Genomic DNA, 23,518 nt, shown 5'->3' with positions numbered 1-23,518 from the left:
ATATCTATGAGCTTTGTGAGCTTTAGCTACATTAGCCACATAGCTCCGTTATCTATGTAGCTTACACAGCTCGCAGAGATACTAATGCTGTCTTTTAAGTTAGGGTGTTTTCATAGGACGAGCTTTATTCCTGTAAGCAGACTGTTTACTTATTAAGCTTTCAGGAAATAGGCTTTTCAGGTCAGGTTTTTAACTTTTACCTTTGATATCCTAACCCTTACCTTCCCTTCCCTTAACTCTTACCCTAACCTGACCAAAAGTTTTATCTGGTTTTATTTTGAAAGTTGTAGCATGTTTGACAGTATAGACCACAGTTTACTGATAATTGTGCTTAATTATATTGGCATCATACCGAGCAGCATCATGGTTCACAAACTATTTGATTGGCAATGTGTTCAAATGGCTGGATCCACCTCTTTTTTTCTGGAGGTCCTAAAGGTGTGCCTTAAGATTCAGTCTTAGGACCTATTTTGTTCTCCACTGATGTCAAAAATCTGTGTTATAACTTATCAACTGCCTCATATTATTTTAAGCAGATGACACCAGAATTTTTTTTTGTTAATACATTTTGCAAGCCTTTGAGTTTTTAATCTGCTTCAAGTGTTTTCAGTCTTGTCTGAAGAAACTAAACTTGATCTTAAATGCTGATAGCTTCACCTGTAGATTCATTCATGATTTCATCAATGACTAGTTGGAGTCGACTAAACTCTTATCACATAAAAATTCTCAAGTCATGCAACCCTTCGTAGCATATACAGTATTTCCATTCAGTAGCGGTCCATGAGAGGGGGCATCTGAGAGCTGCGGTCTGCAGTCAGACCCCTCTTGATCCAGTTGTAGCTGGGGCCAACCAGGGCCACCCCAAAATCCATATGGTCACCCCAAAATCCATACTAGTGACTGCCTATTTGCCTGGTCAGCCATTAATGGAAAGCCTTGGTGAAGGTTGTGTCATTCAGTTACAAACAGTGTTGGGTAACGTTACTTTTGAAACTAATTCATTAGATTACTGCATTACATATTGAACAAAAGTAATTTGTTGCATTACTGCTCTACCTACTTCTAAAACTAACGCGTTAGAGTACTTTTATGTTACTAAATATTAAAACTCTAGCCAATCGTTCCAATTGTTGGTTGAAATACAACATATACAACTGTACGCCTGCATTTAAATGTACCGACTCTAAACTGACTCTCAATGTACAACGTAATTTACAGCCTATCATGTGTCTCTGCAGCCTGATAACACCACTAACAGACCTTTACATCTCTTTAACATGCTCACAATCTGACAACAAGCTAAGCAGAGGCAGACAGAATAACTCAAACATTGTGCCTAATAACAGTGCATGATTGGATCGGCTGCACAGCTGGTTTTATGAAAGCAAACGGAGCTTTTAAAATTATGCTTCACCATGATGCTGTTCTTGTCCCTCTTATCCAAAAATCCAACATAATAAGGATAATTCCACAGTGTTATGCTGTCCTCTCTGTTTTCTCGCTGGCTCAACAAGCTAACAATGCGCACACATTGGCACAAAATTTTTACCTCCCACTGACACAGCACAACGTGCATACAGGAAACAATAAAGGACAAACAATGCAGATTGTACAGAGGAGCTTCCTGCTTTTTTGTTCTCTCTTTTTGGAGCAACTGAAGAGAAAGGATATTGGGGATTTCGCTTTCAGTAACAGATTACTTTTATGAAAACATAACTAATAATGGATTACTTGAATTGTTAAACTAACGCGTTGTGTTACTTGTTACTACAAACAAGTAATCTGAGTACTCTAACAGATTACTTTGTAACACGTTACCCCCAACACTGTTTACATATCACATCTTAACTAATGTTGGATTGGTTTAATCAACTTCAAACACTAAAGATCAGTTATATCAAAGTGGTTCAGTCACCTTGACATTTTTTGGTAAGGGGCCCTTTGTGAGAAAAGTTTGGAAACTCCTGGTGTAGACCCAGTGAGTTCTGTCAAACTTTAAAGACCTTGTCTGACATAATCTGTGGTAATCTGCCTGTCAGCAAAAACCAGCATATTGTGTAATGTCCAGCCAGCCTTTCACATAACAATGAGTATTGCGGCTTTTGCAGAGATCTATTTAGATCATTTTTCTTAGCTCAGTGGTAACAGCTGGACTTTCAGCTTCTTGATGACTCTTCAACTGGTGCCATATTGGCATTTTTTAATCTCTTTCAAACAACAACAAAAAATTTAAATAAGGCTCTCTGATTACATTGACTCATTCTCACAGGCAAATCCAAAGAAACTGGAGTACAGAAGTCACTGATTACAATTTAATAAGGCGCAAAGGACTAAAATATTGGCGTCTGCATCAGTTTCAAACAGTAAAGGTGAGAAGTTTAAGTTATGTATACCCTCCTCCCAGAAGAGTGTCATCTCTGATTGGTTGATAGTATATGGGAGGTAAGCATCCAGTACTTTCTGAGTGTTACAACACTCATAAATGCAAACAGGGCCTATGAATGCAAGTCTTTCCAATGTTGTAAATAATATTCTGCTTTATCAAAAAAACTGAGAGGTTACAAACTAATTTCCATTTGTGAATTGCTCTGGCAATGTCTGGCCAGAGACTAATTGATGAAAAGCTATCACATTGCACTCTATTTGGCAACAAAAACAGGTATTAACAAATGTGCTGCTGAAATAACAAGCAGAGCCTGGATTATGTCTAACTGGAAGTCATGAAATGTCAACAGAAACAGATAAAACTGAGCGTTGTTATTGAAGCCATGGTCCTAGGAGTATAAACTCTGAAGTATGTAGACATGTCCATCTGTTAACAGAGGCGTTTACGGCCAAGCCTCCTTGAGAATCAAACAACATGTAAAGATATTTCTGCAGACAAACAACAAAACACTACAAATACAGAGGCAAGCAGAAAAGAATATAGAGCGGTGAAACATTTCTAAACATGAATGACATCAATCATGGAGCATTTCAGTCTATCACCTACTGCATTTGGTGTAAAAAAAAAAACACTGTGGTCAATTAGCTTGAAGAATAGGAAACATTTTAGACTTATCTTTACTGAAGTATGACAACGGCATAAAGAACAAGCTAGAGAGTAAAGACTGACTTTCTAAGATTGTTGTACTTCCCTTTTTTTAGGTCAACTTGCTTCCTAACCTGACAAAGATTGTTTCATATATCCATGGTATGGGATATATTTCATATCCATCAGGGTAAAACCCCATACGTGGTCTTTGGGAAGGGCAGAACCTTAAAAAAATAAAATAAAATTCTTGAGGGGTGCTTGGACCAACATTCTGTCCATCACATCCATTACGAGGAAATCAAAGCAACCAAACATATGATGTAGAAGGCGTGCACCTAACCGAGGGTGACGACTTTGCGTGAGCTTTACAGAGCTTATTGTTGTTTACTATATGTGGAGCTAGCAGCATTCTGCGCCACTATGCACACAGGATTCTATCTTTTTAAAAGTTAACATTTCAGTAATATCCTTGTCTGAAATGATAAAACTGCAGCGTGTGAGCATGTGATTACTGATTGACTGTCAGACATATCACTTAACAGGAAGTACAGGTCAATATTGATATTTAGCAGATAAAGAAGATGATCAAAACTCTACCACAAACATTTACTGAGGCAGAGAATGAGAGAGTCAGTGACGTGAGAAATGTGCTACAGCTACAGCTGATAATAGTGACTGATTGTAGGTATTTGCTAGATATTTCATAATTACTCTAGTCAGATGATGCGGCTGTTGGAATCTTCTCAGTTTCATTAATTTTATTAATAAAAGATTTTTATGAAACATAGAAAGATAATCATAGTGTCAATCATAATAGAATATGAACTTAACCCTGAATTAAATCATATGTTCAAATATATAATTTAATACATTTTTTTGGCTTACAAACATAAAAAGCATCTCCAGTATGAATAAGGGAATAAAGGTTAAATGAAATGAAGGGTGACACAATTTTGTGGAGGAAATTGGTTCTATGTAGTTAAAAGAGATGGTCATGTGACATGTTGCAGTGTTTAAGATTTGTTTTAATAGAAGTTGACGCAGCGTGTTTTATTGTGGACATAAAATTGAACAGCCATTAAAGAAATGGTTAAAAGATTTTTGATGTTTCTAATAGTTTTAAGAGCAAATCTGGCATCATTCAAAATCTTTATCAGGAAGTCAGACCAGGAAACATTTGGAAATTATTACTTGCCAAATGAATTTTCATCAGTGCATCTCTGGTTTGAGTACTATCAGAGCACAGCATTGTTTAAAGAGAACAATATTTTTCATACATTTAGCCCCTTAATTTTGCTAGAACACCAGATTGATATAACTAACTTTAAACTAAAACTAGAACACGCTCATAGCCACCACCTCTTTCTCTTTAAATGACAGTGTTCAGTGTTGTAGTACTTGAGTCCCGGACTCGGACCTGAGTCCAACTCGAGTCCCGACTTGGAGGACACATGTCTCGACTTTGACTCGAGTGCTGATGACTCAGAGTTGGACTTGGACTCGAGCTTTAACTGCATCAGGACTCAAGGATGAAGAGGAGGACTCAAACCGCTTTTGCTGAAGACTGTTTTATTCTGGAATATTTATTGTTTTGTGTGAGAAAACCCCTCATGACTTATCAGTGTTCATGCAGCGCCTGATGCGTGCATTCACCTGCATGCGTGTTCACGTGTGTCTAACCTGCTGTCAGGTAAAACAACCAGAGGGGAGAGGAGGAGCGGGCGAGCCTGGGTGACAGAGAGAGGAGCTGATAGGTAGTTAACACCTGTGGCTCTGCTCTGTATTCCCGCAGTAATCGTTACAAGAAATTAAACTAAAATGCAGCCAGCCTACCTTTGAATCGCTGAAAATCTTCATCGGCTGCTGAATAGCTCAGGCTGGTCATATTAACTGTTGCTGCTGTACAGAAATCCTCCTTAGTCTTTGGATTCTACACATTGTTTTATAATTGAAACCCCTGAACTCTCTGTAACTCGTAGCATGAGCGGTCATTCTGTCTCCACAGTAAACTATGCTCTTTATTCTTTAATGGCTGAAATATTAAAATGTTCAGTTCACCATTCATATAAATGTGAGCACAAAAAGACACAACACTGCCGCCAGGCCACACAGATCCACTGACTGATCTGCTGTAAACGCAGCAGCCTCACTCTCTCTGAACGGAGCAGATCAGCTGTACCTCTGCCACAAATCCTCGATGTAACAGTGTCTGAAGTAAAATCAACAATCAAAGCAAACTCACTAGTCTGCAGCTGTCAGAAGACAGTATATGGCATATACGTGGCACAGTATCCTGGTTTTCTTTTAGAGTTCTCAAGGTAGCAAAACCAGATTTCTTAAAACCAGGATACTGACCTATCCCAGTTTCTGACAACGTATACATGCATAAACAGAAACCAGGGATACTCAAAAAATCTGACAGAAACCGTCCACTAATGCCCATGTAAACGCAGTCAATGATGCTGATTGGACCAGTCATTCTCTGACCAAGAGCACACGTTTCATCTTTGAGCTTTGCAAGATTCACCTAAATCCACCTGAAGACCCATTTGGCTAAGGTTTCATTCCATTTGAGTATCCACAGTGCTTGCTCAGCTCAGAATGTAAATATTAAACTATTCATGATTTGATTAATGTTCTTCCTGGCTGATTGGATTACTCTTGACACACTTCACACCTGGGAAAAACAGGCGAGATAATCTTTGGGAACATCAAAAACCAGAGCATGACTCAGCACATCAGGACAAAGATTGTCCTGATTGCCATGTATTGTGAATCCTGCTTCAGTTCAACTCTGCACACAGACTTTCAAACCCAACAAAGGAGGAAGAACAACTTACCAAGATGTGAACTTGAGCAGCTGAGGAGCACACTAATCCAGTGCTGCTACCACTTTGCTGCTTTCTGTCACTAACAATGTTTTTATCATTGAACCTTATTATTTGCATGATACAAGTCCAACGGTGTATGAAATGTGACATGTTTGATTTAATTGGAAAAAGCTGATTTACAATGTGCAGGTTATGGGCAGCTTTCGTCAGAGGCTTGAGATTACAAGAGTGCACCACAAGTCCAGCAAAAAAGCGATTTCATTCTTTTTTTGAAACCTGAAGGATTCAAAGAAATTCAGAGACAATTGAAATTTTTATGATTGGATCCACTCTGCTTGGATTCATAGAGAGAATCTGAATATTACAAACCTTGGCCCTGATCAAGACTGCCGTCCAATCAAAATTTACCTGACTTTAAATAGTTCAGGGGAAATGCCTCATGACATTGACAATGATGCCACACACAGAGAGCTGAAGGGGACCCATAATGGGCTTCACTGTCATGTAATAGGATTTGAGAGGCACCATAAACATCTAAACTGTGCTGACAGCATTAGTAGGCAGATTAAATCAGACATGTAGTGGAGGGGTTTAATCCAAAACGATAATCCCATTTTAGAAATAAATGTGGTACTCTGTGTATTTTTAAAGCTCCTTTTCTAGAGGTGGGGTATTATTTTCTTTGTGCTGACTCTTCTTACTGACTTAAAGAAGTGGTACATTTTTAAATCCCATCTTGAACAGTGCTGTCAGAAGCCTGAGTCGCCTCAGTCCATTTATAGGGCTCCTGTGTGATTAATACATGACTTGGCTCCAGTTGTCTGAGGGGCAAAAAACCTCCACTGTGGCTTCTGCACTGAGTGAGGGCATTACAGCATCAAGTTTTTTATTTCATCCTTTCTTCCTTCTATCAATTAACGCCATCATCCCCCATCCTCAGAACCCCACGCTGCATCTCTGCTAAGAGACAATGGCTCCAAATGTTTGAGATCATTTCTCCATTGCCTCCAGTATTTCTTCACTTAGCAGTAAGATTAATGTAGTGGTGTATACGCTTAAACCTGAGGCTAACAGATTCACTTTGATGTGCAGAATTAGACAGGTTGATGTTGAGACTACGCTGTGCCTCGGTCACGTCTGGCTAAGTGTGCTCCCCTGTGCCACGAGCTGAGGTTAATCGAGGATAAACAGGTAACCTATTTAAACTGATGAAAAGCTTCCTCCTGAAAGGGCCACTTCATGCAGCAGTCTGCAGCCCTGAAGTGCTGAACTACCATGCACACCTTTCTGATTTGTTCCTCTTGACTGTGCCAGGCGTCAAACTGAAAAGACTCACAGGCCTGTGAAGCCAGCAAATGTTCTAACCTGAAATTCCTCACTTAATATCAATTTAGGAATGCAAAATAACACAAATGTAAAACCTTTTTAAAAGCTTTTCTCTGAGGCACAACAGTTCAAAAAGTATTAAATCAATGGTAAAACGATTATTTTTTTTAATTTACCCTATTTTATTTCCATCTTGCTGTGATATTAAGTCATTCTTGTTTCCTTGAGATCTTGGCTTATTTCCCTTGTTGTCTTGGGACACCAAAACTCTTTTCATGAAATAATTTTCTTTAGAAAACAACCCAAATTATTTACATGTTACATGTCTTCTTGTTTAATCATACATTTAGATTAATCTAAGGTTCAAAATGCAACATTTTTCACTGAATAAATCTAAAATGTTTCTTATTTACAAGGTGATGCTGGTGGGTCCTGAAATCAGACCAATTGAGAGTCACTGGTCTAATGTCTACAAATCTTATTTCACCATGTGTGGAAAAATAAAGTCAATGCAGAAGAGCATTTAAAGTGACCACAAGATGACCACAAGACTCTGTTAAGTGAAATCCAAAGTGTTTGTTTTAACACACTTCATATGTTGGAATATGATTGCTGTAAACATGTGAAAACACTGAGATCTACATGTGACTGAATTCTGGATTTGGACCATTAGAAATTTTTTCACCTCTTTCCCGGCTTGGTTTAATTTGGGCGGGGCAAATATGTGGGCTGGTGATGTCATGAGCCAACAGTGGGGAATTTGCCGCCCCTCTGACACTACAATATAAAGTCACAGAGCGGTTAATCTCAATACAGTCTGTTGTTAGCTGATGTCACTGCCTTTATTGAAAGTTAACAGTTAAAAACTGTTTTCTGTTCATTGTGAGGTAAATTTGCCAAATCTGTCAGCTACAGTGGCCTACAGATCATTAAAAGTATCATGACAGAAACTGGACTTTGTCCTTTCTCTGGCTCAGAGACAGGCAGTTGCACTCTGATCATTAGGTCATACATTCAGATTGTAACATTATTTCTTCTGAGTGGGCGTGGCTTAGGCCTGGGTGATATGGTCTAAAAATCATATCACAGTATTTTTCTTGCCTTTGACGATAACGGTACTATATCACGGTATTACAAAATCAAAAAGAGATAATGCTTTTTAACCCAAATTTAAGTGTTATTAACCCCCTTCTCCCCTTAAAACAACCCTTTGATGGCATACTCAATTTATCTCCAAGTATAGGAACACAGAAAACATGTTTTATTTTTTTTAAGTCTTTCTAGATTTACTTCTAACTGCACTCCAAGTTTCACATTTCATCTCTAACCTGATGAGGTGTGTTAAGCTGCTAATGACTTGAGCACGTTTCCTAGTGAAGACGTTCACAATAAAAGCGTTTCAGGAAAATAACAGCCATGGACTTTTATTTTGAAGAGCCTGACGGAAGTATTGTGAGTTAGCTTTGCTTTGGCTGCCTAACGGAGAATATGGCTTTTAAACGGTTGTTTATGCTGTTGTAAGAGGAAGAGCTGCAGCGCTGGGCTCTGAGACCAGCCAAAGCAGCACTTAATTTGTGTTACAGCCCCAGGCAGGCTGACAGAGACAGCACACTGACTTAGTTGTGGTACAGCCATCAGACTTTGAGAGGAAAAAACACGGTTTTGCCTGCTAACTCACACTGAGGCAGATACGATGACGTCATTAACAAGCGTTATTACAATTGGTCGGTAGAGTCCAAATCTCTACCGTAGGCCAAATTTATATCATTTAGGCCTATACCGTCTACCGCATATACCGCGCACCCCTAGCGTGGCTTCAGCTCATTCAACAGACACGCCAACACCATCCTGGAGCAGATTTTATTGCCTCATTTTTAATGATTTTGAAGCTTAATTTGATAAACTTAGAGATGTTTTAGTTGACTGAAATTTGATTTAGGAGTTCATAACACAGTGACTTAGCATACAACAAACTTAGATACAGATTCATTATCACTTTACAGGGTCTTTAAGTGCTTACTAAGTCTCTAAATCCAGTTATGTCCTTACTAATTTGCTTCACAAGCCAACTGTGCCGATTGATGGGTAGCAAGAAAAACCCTTTTTGCCGGTGTTGCCTTCAGTTATTCAGTTAGTCCCACGACACCTTCAGAGGGCTGAACGGTGATTTCAGCCTCCCAGAGCCGTCCCTCTCCATACCAGTTCTCACCATGCCAACATGAAGACACTCTCTACCTTATCTACCCTACCACATGGCCACTGCAACCAAAACAGAAATACCACCTTTGACAGACCCAGGCTCCATATATGCAAGCTCCACAGAGCAACGATGCTGATACTACCTTCCCTAACAGAACTCATAATTACAACTACAACAGGATAACTTTCAGCTATATTACACATGAAACCGCAAAAAGTACACAAGAGAAAATAAGGAGAGAGGGAGAACTTAGTAATGTGATGAAGGAGGCAGAGCTCTAGGTGAGGTGCCCTGACTGGAACTAGCACTCACCCCTGCCTGACAGGGCTTGAGGCTCTATCTCCTCCTACTCCCTCATTTTCATGAGGGAAGAGAGAGAAAACAGAGGAGTTTGGGGGTTTTCCCCAGCCAGCATTATTCCTCCTTAGCCAAATCCACTGACTGGCATGAACTGTGTCATCTGACATCTCCTTAACTGTCTTTTCAAAATTCTGTCCCCGTACTCCGAGCTCTCTAAGTAATGAAACTGCTGACCTTGCCACAAACCCTGTACATCCCACTTCCACTGGGCGAGTCCTAACTTTTCACCTTCCCTGTTCAGATTCTGCTCCTAAATCTGCGTATCTAAGCTTTATTCCTTTCATAAGCTTCCTCCACAGAAACCTCCCATGGAACTGACAGCTCTACAAAATAAACTATTTGCTGACTGGCACTATATCAGGACTCAAACTAGTGCAGACTATCTTCTGTGCTACAACAAGTTTCCCTCCCAATTCTACCTGCATCTCCCAGTCCTTAGCACCCTTTAACTGGCCAGACTGGTGCCTACCCAAAAACCTGCCGCCTTTAAATTTTTCTCTCCCCCACAAACAAAATAACAGTCCTCCCTCCCTGATTATATCCTGCATTTACCTGTCACCTGTTGTCAATTCCTGCTGCTAAACTTTAAACTTAAAAAGCTCTGTTAGCTGTGTAAGCTAAGTAGACAGGAGAGCTATGTAGCTAACATGGCTTCGGTAAAGTTCAAAAAGTAGCTGTGGTAGCTTTAGCTACATTTGCTTAAGAAAAAACATTGCTAAAAGCAAACTTAGCTTTATTGGCTTATGTACTGTTAATGATGTAGCTATATTATCTATAGCTTAACCTAACAAAGTTAATTGTAAAGGTTGCAGACGCATAAAGGGGGCACAACGAAATCCTTCCTATGCCAACTTCAGAGGCTGTCACAGAGATGTTATAGAGATGAGGCCAGGATCAGCAGAGTTGGCAGAGGACGACAGCATTGTGTAGCAAGGCTATGTATTGGCAAGAATCTGGGGATACGATATGTATCGCGATACAGGGGTGCTGATATTGATATAATGCGATATTTTTTGTAAATGTTATATGTATAACTACTATGTAATTTTAAGTTATATGGAATAGAAGAAAACAGAATTAAGCTATTTAAAAAAACGTATAGTCCTGCATCATCTAGCATTTTAAATATCTTTGTGCAACCTCGAGATGAGGATTTTCCCCATTTGCTCTAAAGAATTAAAATGCCCCCAGGAATTTTTAAAAGAAAAGGGGAAAAATAAATCAATAACAAGTAAATGTACTCAGATCTTTTGTATTTTATATCAGTTTTATGTCATCAAGTAACGATAAGGTGTTTGTGGAGGAAGACTATGGGAGACAAGCTTGTAAAGCCACATTATGTAATAACCCTGCATTATGTAATAACCCTAACCATAGCACTTAGTGTGGGCTCCAAGGTATGCCCTACCCAACTACCTTGCCCTAACGCTAACCGCTTAGTGACTTATGCCTAAACCTAACCCCCCTTCAGGGCTCTAGACTAAACACCTACCCTACTACCTTGCCCTAACCCTAACCACTTAGTGGCTTACAAAATGCAGCGTTATTACATACTGAATTGAAAATGTATGACATTATTACATAATACGGTGTTATTACATAATGTGGCACTACAAAGCTGATCCTCAAGTCCAGCTTTAAGGATTGCTGGACTGTGTTGTGGGAAGGGCATGATGTGACAGGCCAGTGCTTTTTTTTATTGTATTACAGAAGCTTTCGTTCCTAACAACACTAAGATGGTGCAGATCCTTACAAATAAAACTAAGGACTGACTGTTCTCAGCATTGGCCATTAGCTGCAATGCTCTTACTATGATGTCCAGCTCTCAGGTTCGTTGTGTTGTCTAAGAATTTCACTCTGGCGAGGCATATCTTGCAAACAACTTGACTTCTGTCTAAGTCTGTACCGTCTTTAATGTTTTGGAAGCCAAAAGTAAGTCCACATATCTGCTATGAATGCAGCAGAAGCCACTCTGCTCAGTAGGTACGAGCGACCGGCTCGCTCGACCGGAAGGCTCAGGTGATCTTGTGGTCTAAACAGAGGATAAGAGGGAAGAATCAAATGCCTGCCGCCAACTAGCAGACAGGGGGTGAAATTACACCACAAACCGCCACACCAACAAAGTAAATTATTGATTAATAAAATATTTATTCTGCATTTTAAGATATAAATACAGTATTGCGACACGAAATATCGGGATATTTTAGTGTATCAATATTTTCTTACACCCCTAGCATTGTGTATGTGAATGTGTCATAACTCATAGAGTTTGTTTGAGCAGCATTTCCAGAAGAGAAACGAAAAAAGATCAAGACTCAATGATTCAGACAATTCATGCTGAAGTCTGTATATTTCAGCATGTCAGCACAACTTCCATGTGTTTCAATATGGGAACCAGATCTTGTCTAGTCTGGACACTGGGAACGAGAGCAGCAGAGAGAAATGTGAGAGAACACCACTGGAAAACACAGGGCGAGACTGCAGACTCATAAAACTACACAGAACACCAAAACCTTAAATCAACAGAGAGAGTCAACTCCCTATTTCTCCTTTATTGGATCTGTCTGTGTGGATATGAGACACAACAGTGTGTGCGTCCCAAATGCAATCTAGTGACCACTGGGGCTTTAGTAGAGAGCATTTTCAGGCCACAGCAGTGATACTGAAGCACAGGTTTGTTCTCTACCCCACTGCTCTCCAGTTGTGTCCTTAATGATACATACACTGATGAAGCCACAAGTACAGTGAAGCCTTCAGAAACCAATTATTTGGACAGCAGTGTTTGTACAGCATCTGTTGTTGACAGGGGAATTCATCTATAGCTCACAATCCACATGGACAAGCTACAGTAGAGCTTTTTAACACATAGAGATGATTTCAGGAGTAAACCCAAAAGTTTTTTGTCGTATCAGCGTTTCATCCACACGGAAACGCTGTTCTGGGGGGCTGTAAATGCTGCTTTTTAAAACAGGATCCCAAAGTGAACAAATCTGTAAACGCTTATCGTTTTGTCTCTGTGTGGACAGCCAAACGCATCTTGAAACGATTACGTCACACACAACGTAACCCACTTACACTGCATGCACATGTTGAACCAAAACAACAATGGCGGATTACAGGGTAGTGTTCATGCTGCAGAAGCTACTGAGCTTATCTGATGCTCCTTTACTGCCACAGAGAACAGCATACACCATATGTTCTTAAATCCACCATGGAGAACAACCAGAAGGGCAACTCGGGGAAAGTTTGTCTCAGTTTTATGTAATCTTCTTCTCTCTTTTAGTGCATTTCCATGGCAGCATTACAGTGCCACATACAGGCTTGGCATTTATACTACAGCATTTTCAGTCGTTTTCAGTGGTTCTGTGCTTATGCGGACATTTCCTGAAACGATCCCGTGTATACGGAAAACTTCTTCTAAACAAAACTGTAATATATCGTTTTCGTCTCTGTGTGGACAAGGCCTAAATGGCCCAGTAGATGATTAAATTTGATGTCCGTCTCAACCCTAAATATGGAAGGGGTAACTTTACTTTTGGTGTTTTCCAATGGTCAACCATGCAACAACATCACCCATCAAAAGTAATAAAAGTGTTATTGGAGGGAACAGTGCTTGCAGCAGCAAATAGGGAATCAATTGCTATTCCTTCAGCCTACTAAGAGAAGATGCTTTAAGCTGTGATGTGGTGTTTTTTATACTGATGCATCTTTATTATCTATAGCAGATTCATGCAGGGAATTGACTGTGTCCATGTAGGGAGTCATCATGTCTGTCATCATCATCGGGTCTCATTCTGATGCAGAGGTTTATGTCACTCAGATCAGCAAATCCTGTTTTCAGTTTTTCACATCGAACAGTTAAAAAGGAAAGCATGTAAAGGACAGAGTCATCCAGGGCTCGATTGGTAATTTGGAAAACTGGCAGAAGCACTTGATGGCTGGTATGATTAATCTTTGATTTCTTTTTCCCAATCACTAGCCCATATAACAGGAGCAGCAGGCCATTGGTTGTTTTCTTTATGACAGCAGTTTGTTGCCCAGTCTCCTATTGGGCCTTCCCCAATCCTCCTTGAACTTGCTCAGAAAGTGAAAGTAAAAGTACAAAGAGGAAGTGAAATGTCATGAAAAGATCAGCTGGATATTTGAAAAGCAGGGCTGTCAAATTATAACCTTTTTTTAATCACGATTAATCTGAGATTTTTTCTTTTTGTAGATAATTGCCTTTAATCTCCCCCTTTTGTTACATTTTGAATTTCAGTTTTTTTCTATTATTTTGGACTTTTGTACTGTCTTTAATTTGGGTAACTAGCACTACAGCCCACCTTTTATTTTGAAAGAAAACAGGGTAGTTCAGGTGGATCAACGATTTTGATAAGAACTACACAAAGGAAAAAATGAGTGTGTAATGGACTGAAAAAAAATTAATGGAGCACATAAAAATCCAATGTTTGATGGCACAAGGTAGGCCAGGTGTGGCTCAGGAGAAGAAGTGTTAGGATTATGGTTAGTCACTCTGATGACCACTCAACAGTCAGAGAGCCAGAGTCCCGCAGCACTGCTGCCTCATAGCGATCTTTTAAAGTGGAGGAGTTTTCCTCTCTAGAGTCCCTTGATGCAGGCTATAGTGTCGTGGTGGACCATGGTGGTTCTGAGCACTACCTGTTCGGTCCATTGACTCCAGCAGTGGCGTTACTATAGCCGGAGCTCTCAGAGCCGAGACAGTGCAGGTGCAGGCAGGAGAGGATGGGAGTGGTCTCTGAATTGTTAAGTCAGTAGAGGCGATAACGCTCTACCTTTTATATAGAGTTTGTGACGTAGAAACCGACCGTCACATAAGCCCCACCTTTTCAGAAAAGATATTTCAAGGCAGATGTCTGTTTGAGCTAATTATAAGCTGTAAAATCCAGATTTTTATCAGTTTGGTGCAAATTTCAGCTATAACACCAACAGTGATATATTTTTATTTAATTAATGAAATACAACTAATTTGTTTACTCAGAATTGGTCCATTTTACATCACCCTGCTTATGTTTATTTCCTGTCAGAATTAATGCATTAACCACCCTTTTAAAAAGTAAAGTATTTCTTGAAAATATAAGAGACTGTGATTTCCCTGCAGCAGGCCTGATCTGTGACTGCAGAGTCATGTAAGAGCAGGTGAAAAGGGAGAGGTGTGTGTCGCTGCCACTGATAGAAAAAGGTAGGGACAGGTGTTTGTGTCGGAGGTACACCTTGAATATAAGGTGGTTGAGGCCACAGCAAGAAGAGCACTCTCATGATCATCTAGCCATACTGTGAATGAGTTAGGTCTGCAGAGCATCAAAGTATAATCAGTATTGTTGGGATAAGGGTTCTTTTTATAAAGGCTTATGAAAAGGCTGTTTGAAAATCTGTTGCTCCTCAGTGCAACAATGCAGGCAAAGGATGGTTTTAAAAGCAAATCACACTGTGAAGGTACTCTATTACATGTAAAAAGCCCTCATTCCAAACTGAATATTAACAAGTAAAGGCGCATCTCAAAAAATTAGAATATCATGAAAACGTTCAATATTTTTTGTCACTCTTTTCTGAAAGTGAAACCCATATATTATATAGACTTGTTACACATAGAGTGAAATAATTCAGCCTTTATTTCTTAAAATGTTGATGATTGTGACTTACAGATAAGAAAACCAAAAATTCAGTGTCTCAAAAAATTAGATTACATAGGATAAATTTTTTAAAAAGGATGTTTGAAACAGAAATGTCAGGCTTCTGAAAAGTATGTTGATTTTTATGCACTCAATACTTGGTTGGGCCTACTTTTGCATGAATTACTGCATCAATGTGGCGTGGAACAGAGGCGACCAGCCTGTGGCACTGCTCAGGTGTAATGAAAGCCCAGGTTGCTTTGATAGCAGCCTTCAGGTCATCTGTATTGTTGGGTCTGGTGTCTCTCATCTTCCTCTTGACAATACCCCATATATTCTCTATGGGGTTCAGGTCAGGCCAGTTTGCTGGCCAATGAAGCACAGTAACACCATGGTTATTGAACCAGCTTTTGGTACCTTTGGCAGTGTGGGCAGGTGCCAAGTCCTGCTGGAAAATGAAATCAGCATCTCCATAAAGCTTGTCAGCAGAAGGAAGCATGAAGTGCTCTAAAATGTCCTGGTAGATGGCTGCGTTGACTGTGGACTTCAGAAAACACAGTGGACCAACACCAGCAGATGCCATGGCAGCCCAAATCATCACTGACTGTGGAAACTTCACACTGGGCTTCAAGCAATGTGGATTCTATGCCTCTCCACTCTTCCTCCAGACTCTGGGACCTAGAAGAATTTTGGGTTTTCTTATCTGTAAGCCATAATCATCAACATTTCAAGAAATAAAGGCTTGAAATATTTCACTCTATATGTAACAAGTCTATGCAATATATGGGTTTCACTTTCAGAAAAAAGTGACAAAAAATATTGAATTTTTTCATGATATTCTAATTTTTTGAGATGCACCTGTATGCCAGTATGTTCATCAATATAAAGTTTTTTACTTATTAAAATGTCTTCTTTGGTGTGTGTTTAGTCCTATGCTAAAAAAACAGCAGCATGAATCTGTATCCTGTATGTTCACGTTTGACACATTTAGGGTTTTGCTTGTGTTCATACTTCAGAAAAACAGCTAATCCTGAAAGGTTCAGTGCTGTTTCTCTTGTCTGTTGTACTCTTTGTCAGACATGAAAATGAGGGCATGCTGTCAGTGATTCCTGATGAAATCTAAACCTTCAATTTTTCTAAGTTCCCTGTAAGACATCTATTAGTAATGAAGCACTCTGGCAAAGACATCCTTTTCCATGAGTTGCCTTTGTTTACCATTCAATTTTGATTCCACTTGAGAGGCAAAATTTGGGTTGGCATAGAGAAATGGCAGCTAAGAACAGACTGTGAGCTTCACTTGCATGCAAACATTTTTAGCGACATTAGTTAAAGCAAAATAATTGGTTAGATGGCTGCTGATGGGTGTCGTGATTGTGTTATGGCAGATTGTGTTCTGCCTCTTTTGGTCTCCACAGACTGTTTCCACACACACTGGCATACACTGTAATAGTATAGTAGTTAGTGTCCTTTGACAATGAAAAGCTGCATTTCAAAAGGCTTCTTCAGCCAAAGCCAACATTTGTCTGAATACTTGTTTGAGTTCAGCTGTGCCATTGGGCTCCACAGCTTTTTACCTTTAAGTCATGCAACGATTTATGCCTAACTTGTATGAGAGAGATAGAAAACAAGAGTGACAGAGAGGGAAGTATTTAGTATTAGTGAACAGTGTCTTGACACTGGTAACCACAACACAAAAAAGCTTGTCCCTGTCGAATTGTGTGTCTGCTGTTCAGCCTACAGCCTGTTCTGTCCACTGCTCTTACAACAATCACATCGACTGAGAAATCAATACAATCCTCCAGAGAGAAAATCTCAGGCTGAAGTCCTGCCATCTCTCCGTCCTTACTTGTAAAGAGCAGGCTGGAGGTGATTGTGACAAGGCATTTTCACTTTCTATGAAGGATATGAGGGCTGACTTTAGGGGAAAGAGATAGCCTTGATTAAAGACGTGTCTATTGTTCAATCTCTGTGTGGTCAGTCTAAGTATTGCTCTCACAGTGTATGAGTATTTTTTAAATATTCTCTGAAGTAGGCATTTTTCTGACTTTTATCAATGTGACATTCGCTATTGTAGGATTGGGCTGAAATCCGGCAGCAGAGATAAACTGTGATGAATCATGCTGTTAAATTAAACCATTAGAGAGGAAAAATATTGAAGCCACCACAGATGCTCCAACTGCTCAGGAACAATATTGATCAAATATGATCAACATGTGATTGGTAGATCTGTTTAAATGCTTGTAGCCACCTATTAGATACCCTAAATAGTACTACAACGTTCATGACTGAGAGAGGCACTGTGTGCCGATAGTGTAATTAGATAATTGTAAGCCAGTAAGATTAAGCACATCAGCATTGTGAATCAAATTAAGCTGAAATGCAGCAATGTGAAAAACCTGTGTGTCACCTCTGATGCTGCTGCTGATCAGCTGGCACCTAAAGAAACTGTCATTAAACCCAACAAACTTTGTATTAAGTCCTGTTATAGTAGCAGATAGAGTCAGTAACAGGGATGAGAGAGTGGAGAATGACATGCAACAAAGGAGACATAGGTCGGACTTGAACCTCAGCTGCCCACATACATGAGGCCGAGCCTAACCGCTAGACTTAGCCTTTTAGCCCCTGGCTTTGCCTTTTAATAAAGACTGTTGATGAAAAGTTTGTGTACCACTTACACCTTCAGTATTACATGTCTCTATAGACTGTATTTAAACCACTTGAAAGTTTTCTGGATGCTAACCAGGCAAACCACAGCTTCCAAATTTTAAAATTCAGTTTTATCTTATTTCAGATGGATATTATGTAGTGATGAAAATATTTTTAAAAGTTGTATTTTTTCAGAATATTTATGAATTAATACCTAAAAGAGTCAGTATTATGAAATATAGAAAATAAATACTAGATTTAATTTAGATTTCTTACATGGAAATAGGAATTCACTGTAGTGCACAACTTGCCGACCTGAGGTCCCCCTTATATATATCTTAAAACAACGTGACCTGCACAAAGGCCCGGAAGGCAGAAAGATCTTAGGAAAGTGGCATCTACCACTGACTGCTACATGAAGCTGCAGCACAGATATCTATCTCTTGATAGGGATGGCGGATGTCTACAACTAATGAAAACCAAAGACTAATTGAGTTATCAATTTAAGCTGCGAGATTTGGGGCCTTACATAGCACCTGGGACATCTAAATCACTAAAACAGCAGAGTCTTTGCCACAACTTCACTTTGGTGGTTGTTTACCTACAGCATCAGTACAGTATATCTAGTGGAGAATCCCTCACCCTTCACTTTTGTCACAATGACAGCTTTGTTGTATTTTCGGTGTTGCCCATGTCGGGCTGTATAGCAACCACAGGTGTGTAGCAATAGTTGGACGTTAGCAAACCTGTGCAATGTGCTGCAGCACAGCAGACACCATCATGTAGATCCTCCCAGGACTACAGGTGTGAAACAATGAGTATAGTGCACTTTGTACACGAGGCTGCACTGCTCTTCAACAGCAGGGGGCAGTACGGCAAAGAATTTTTTTTACTGATATGTTGTTGTGGTGAGGCTAGGACTGATATTTATCATGTAAAATTAAAAGATGATGCCACATCTTATGTTCCAGGTGTTACTGGCTTCTCCCAGTAGGTGGCGCTACATCAAGGCCAGGAACTTAAACATTTAGAGGGTCAAATCCTGATCATACATGTAAAATTTGAAGCAATTCAGATTCTCTATAAGAAAATTATGGCGACTTCCTGTGAAATTGGCGAAATATCGAAATGTCTTAGAGTGTCACAGAAATGTCTCTGATTGATGGAGTCACAAATTTCAGCTGTTGGCTGCTACCAGTGAAGTTAAAAGACATTAAAAAAAAAAAAAGTAGGCAGCAACTATTAAGCTCTGTGATGACAACAGATGGCACTGTATGTTATTGAGGCAGTAAAAATGTTTCTAAATAAATTCTGTTGAAGTAGATTGTATAAACCTGCACAGGGCAGTCAGTATGCACATTTTTAACACAAAAGTATAATTTAGATACTTTGTTTTAAACTGATCAATAGTGTTACTTATTAGGGCTGAACAATTTGAAAAAATAATCTAATTGTGATTTTTATTTCTAATATTGCAATTACAATTTAAGATGCGATTGTTATTAGGTTCCTCAACTTGTGCATTTTTCAACAAATTCAAGCAATAAATTATTCTATATCATAAACTACAACAGTCAGGAACACTCATCAAACATTTAACCATTTTATTGCAAAATGGATATACATTTTAACTTGGTGGAGAAGGCTCTGCCCTTAAGATGCTCCCTGGGTTAGTCAAGCAGCTGCTTTGACTTTTCAGGGAGTGCATAGCTAGGAACCCCTATATGAATAGATACATAAATGACAATGTGCATTGAAAACAAAGAAATTATTTTAGAAGCAACTTATCCACAGTAGCATAAATCTGAACATGAGTGTGCAACAAGCTTTAAGCTATAAAGGAGGTGGCTGGGGTGGGGGAGGTGAAGCTGGCTATAAGCTGGCCACAGCTGAGGGTTTGAACTAGTGGCAAGCTTCATCAGTATTAGATAGAATAAACTAGTTATTTCTGCTCATATTGCAAATTTGATACCCACTGCTTTATTGAAGGGGATTATCATTTTTATGTCACTCATTTTGACTAAAACAAAAACATACATAAAACAAGAAAAGGAGGATTCTTGTAAACCGTTAAAAAAAATACACTTGGATTATTATGATTTATAATTATAATTATATGCATAAAAACTCTGCTGCTGCAAAAATGAATGTATTAAAGTGCTATTTTGACAAATTTGAAGTAAAAGTAAAATTGCAACTTCTGCGATTTGTTAATTGCAGCAGGCCATATTGCGATTTAATCTAATTTTTGATTGACTGCCCAGCCCTATTACTCATATACATTGATTTCCATCTAATAAAATAGGTATGAGGGATGAAAATTACACACTGATTATAGGACAAAACTCAATAAGCGCCAGTAGCTGTAAGTAGCAACAGTACTGTATTAATCAAATCTTACAATACAGTCCCATTCCATCCCATCAGTGGATAAAAAACCAGGGTGAGAGAGTGGGGAATGACAAGCTGAGCCATGATCAAAGTCAAAGCTGCCTGCCATCTCTGCTTGATCTCCATCACAGTTAGTAGCTGCATTTTTACATCTTCCAGAGAACAACATAAGAGCTACCTCCTTCATCTGACACAAAATATCACATCCTTTCCCATATCAGTGTTGACTGATACTTGCTGCCTTCCCTTGCTAAGGGTTCCAGCATGTAGGAGTAGTGACATGTGACAGTCAGACTGAAACCAACCCATCTCTCCTCTGTATAAGTTTTAGAATAGTCACCCTGTACTTGTTTTAAAACTTGCAGAACTCAGCAGCTTGATCAGAAACCCCTTTCTCATACAGTATTTCAGCTTTAAAGCCAAATAAAGCATGTCTCAGAATTCTGATTTATTTTTAAACAGCAACTGCTGCTAGCTGGCAGCCCTGGCAGGCTTTCTAAGCCTGTGAGTAGTTCTCTAAAGTGACAGTGAGGGAGGCAGTCACTCTGAGCTGCTCCATTCACTCTGAGAAGCAGTCTCCTGTCTGGGCATTAAAATTACATGTTGACATATTTAGAAAAGTGGTGAGCACTTATGTTTGACCAGAAACAGTTGAACCTATGCAGCTACTTAAGTTTTCTACACTTGTATGACCTGTACTGATGTGTGCATTCATGGTATCAACTTCTAGAGAGCCGTGCATCAGAGTTTAACTGACAAAGAAGAGATGGAGATTTAAAATCTTTTAAATCAATGTGAAAAGGAAACTAAAGAACATCATGAGTGATCTTTGCCTTGCTGTGGCATTAATCACTCCTCATACATTGACAGCAGAGCTGATATCAAGCACATTTCTAGTTCAAAGTCACAAAGTGTCTAAAAACTAAACACTTCTCCATAAAGACGAGTTAAACTGGTACTTTAGGACAGATAATTACAATATTTGGGATCCCAAAGTAGCAGTGAGATAACTGATGTTAGGCTGTAATTAAAGGATAAAGACGTATCCTATCACCAACCTGCCATTCACACAGCTTAGAGGGATCCCTGCTGTCAGCTTTGGACTTTGCTCAACAGAACAATGATGCAAGTAACCGCTTGTTTTTGAGCCATACAAGCACGTGGGAGATATAATAGGTATTAATGTCCAACTTACTTGAATCTTCCCTGACAGTGCTGGCACTGATCCCCGACCCAGCCGTGGTCACAAATGCAGCTCCCGTTGATGCACTTCCCTGAATAACAGTTTTTATCGCAGGACTTCGACACCGCAGAGGCTTCCGCGTGAAGCACGAGATGAAGCATCACAAATACTCCCAGGTATGTTTTCAAGACTACCCGGGTGTCCCTCTTGGACGACTTTGTCCACGTGCATAATTGAATCCCCCCAGTGTCATCCATGATGGAGCCCTCCGTGTCTTCTTAAGAGTCTGCAGCCTCTACTGGAACACAAACTGTCAGTCTATGCAGTGAGGTTATCTGTTGTCATCAGTAGAGGTGTCGGTAGACGTTGTCTACCTGTGACGCCTCAGGAAAAGGCGCAGGGAAGCGGTAAGTACGCACTGTCAGAACATATCGTAGAGAGAGCTCAGCTGCAAGACAAAGGGATGAAATAGTTTGATGGAAATAGTTCAGACTTTAAAACGCTTTGAAAGCCAAACCAACTGGACCCATCTGGTTTGAGTATAGAATCAAGCCATTTTACGCGCTTTGCGCCGCGTCACAAGTCATCCGGATAACTTCCACCGTGGTCTGGGTTCCGATGTAAACACGCGACCATGACTGATCCTGCCACAACATCCCAGACTATAATCCAGAGGATAAAATAAAACCATGGAGCTGAGATCATCGGCGTGCTCTGCTCTCTCACTGGAAGTGATCCCAGACAAAGACGTGCCCTCTGCCCGGAGTGCTTATCCGAGGATGCGACAGAGAGCAGCGCTGCTCTCTCTGCTCTCTCTCTCTCTCAGGTCCACAGCTGGTTGTCTGACGGGGGAAACTCCAGCACAAAGCCCCGAGCATGAGCAGTGCAGTCACACGGTTAAAGGGCCAGTTCCGTTTAAACGTCAAAGGCATACAGCAGGCACGGACAGAGAGCAGAGACAAAGCCAGTGACATCCGTGTGTAGCTCGGGCTTAGTACGGGTTACTATGGCAGTTTGATTTGGAGGTGTTTTTCTGACATGCAAAAGTCGTTACACTAGGAAACAAATGACGACATGAGGCTGTATGCTTTCATGAATTTGCTTCGCTTTTTTATGTACCCAATAGATAGATAGATAGATAGATAGATAGATAGATAGATAGATAGATAGATAGACAGAGTGCCGTGAAAAAGTATGTGCCCCCTTTCTGATTCCTGATGTTTTTGCGTTTTTATCACACTTAAACGTTTCGGATCATCAAACACTGTTTTATATTTCACAAAGACAACCCAAGTAAATACAAAATGCAGTGTCTGAATGATTAGTTAATTTTTTAAGAGGGGGTGGAATCAAAACCTATCTGACCTTATGTGAAAAAGTAATTGCCCCCCGTGTTAAGTCATGAGTTAACTGTGATTAACCACAGTTCTTGCAAAGCTGAGTTCACTTTCACTGGCCACACCCAGGCCTGATTACCACCAGATTTGTTAAATGAAGAAATCACTTAAATAGAAGCTGTCAGACAAAGTGAAGTAGGCTACAAGATCTCAAAAAGAAACACATCATTCCAAAGAAATTCAAGAACAAATGAGAAACAAAGTGATTGAAATCTATTAGTCTGAAAAAAGTTACAAAGCAGCAAACCAAAGCCATTATCCACAAATGGAGAAAACTGGGAACAGTAGTGAACCTTCCCAGGAGTGATCGGCCAAACAGTCCGAGAGTGCAACAGTGACTCATCCAGGAGGCCCCAAAAACCCAGAACGACAACCAAAGAACTGCAGGCCTCACTGGCCTCAATTAGGGTCAGAGTTCAAGTTTCAACCATAAGAAAGACACTAGGCAAAAATGGCATCATGGGAGAGTTCCAAGGTCAAAATCACTGCTGAGATAAAAGAACACAAAGGCTCGTCTCAC

General features: G+C 39.8%; 1 protein-coding gene across 6 annotated transcripts in view; it reads right to left on the bottom strand.

Moving 5' to 3' along the window:
- Positions 1-22,402, bottom strand: part of atrnl1a (attractin-like 1a) — a 450,037-nt gene extending 427,635 nt beyond the window's left edge. For all 6 annotated transcript variants that reach the window (XM_041790223.1, XM_041790225.1, XM_041790224.1 and 3 more), the window contains exon 1: positions 21,614-22,402. In XM_041790223.1, coding sequence (XP_041646157.1) covers positions 21,614-21,858 — 245 coding nt within the window. In that variant the 5' untranslated portion in view covers positions 21,859-22,402. The remainder of the gene's footprint in view (positions 1-21,613) is intronic.
- Between the last annotated feature and the right edge of the window lie 1,116 nt (positions 22,403-23,518).

Source organism: Cheilinus undulatus, linkage group 6 (genome assembly GCF_018320785.1).
Source record: "Cheilinus undulatus linkage group 6, ASM1832078v1, whole genome shotgun sequence".
NCBI lineage: Eukaryota > Metazoa > Chordata > Actinopteri > Labriformes > Labridae > Cheilinus > Cheilinus undulatus.
This window is presented reverse-complemented; position numbering and strand designations above follow the sequence as displayed.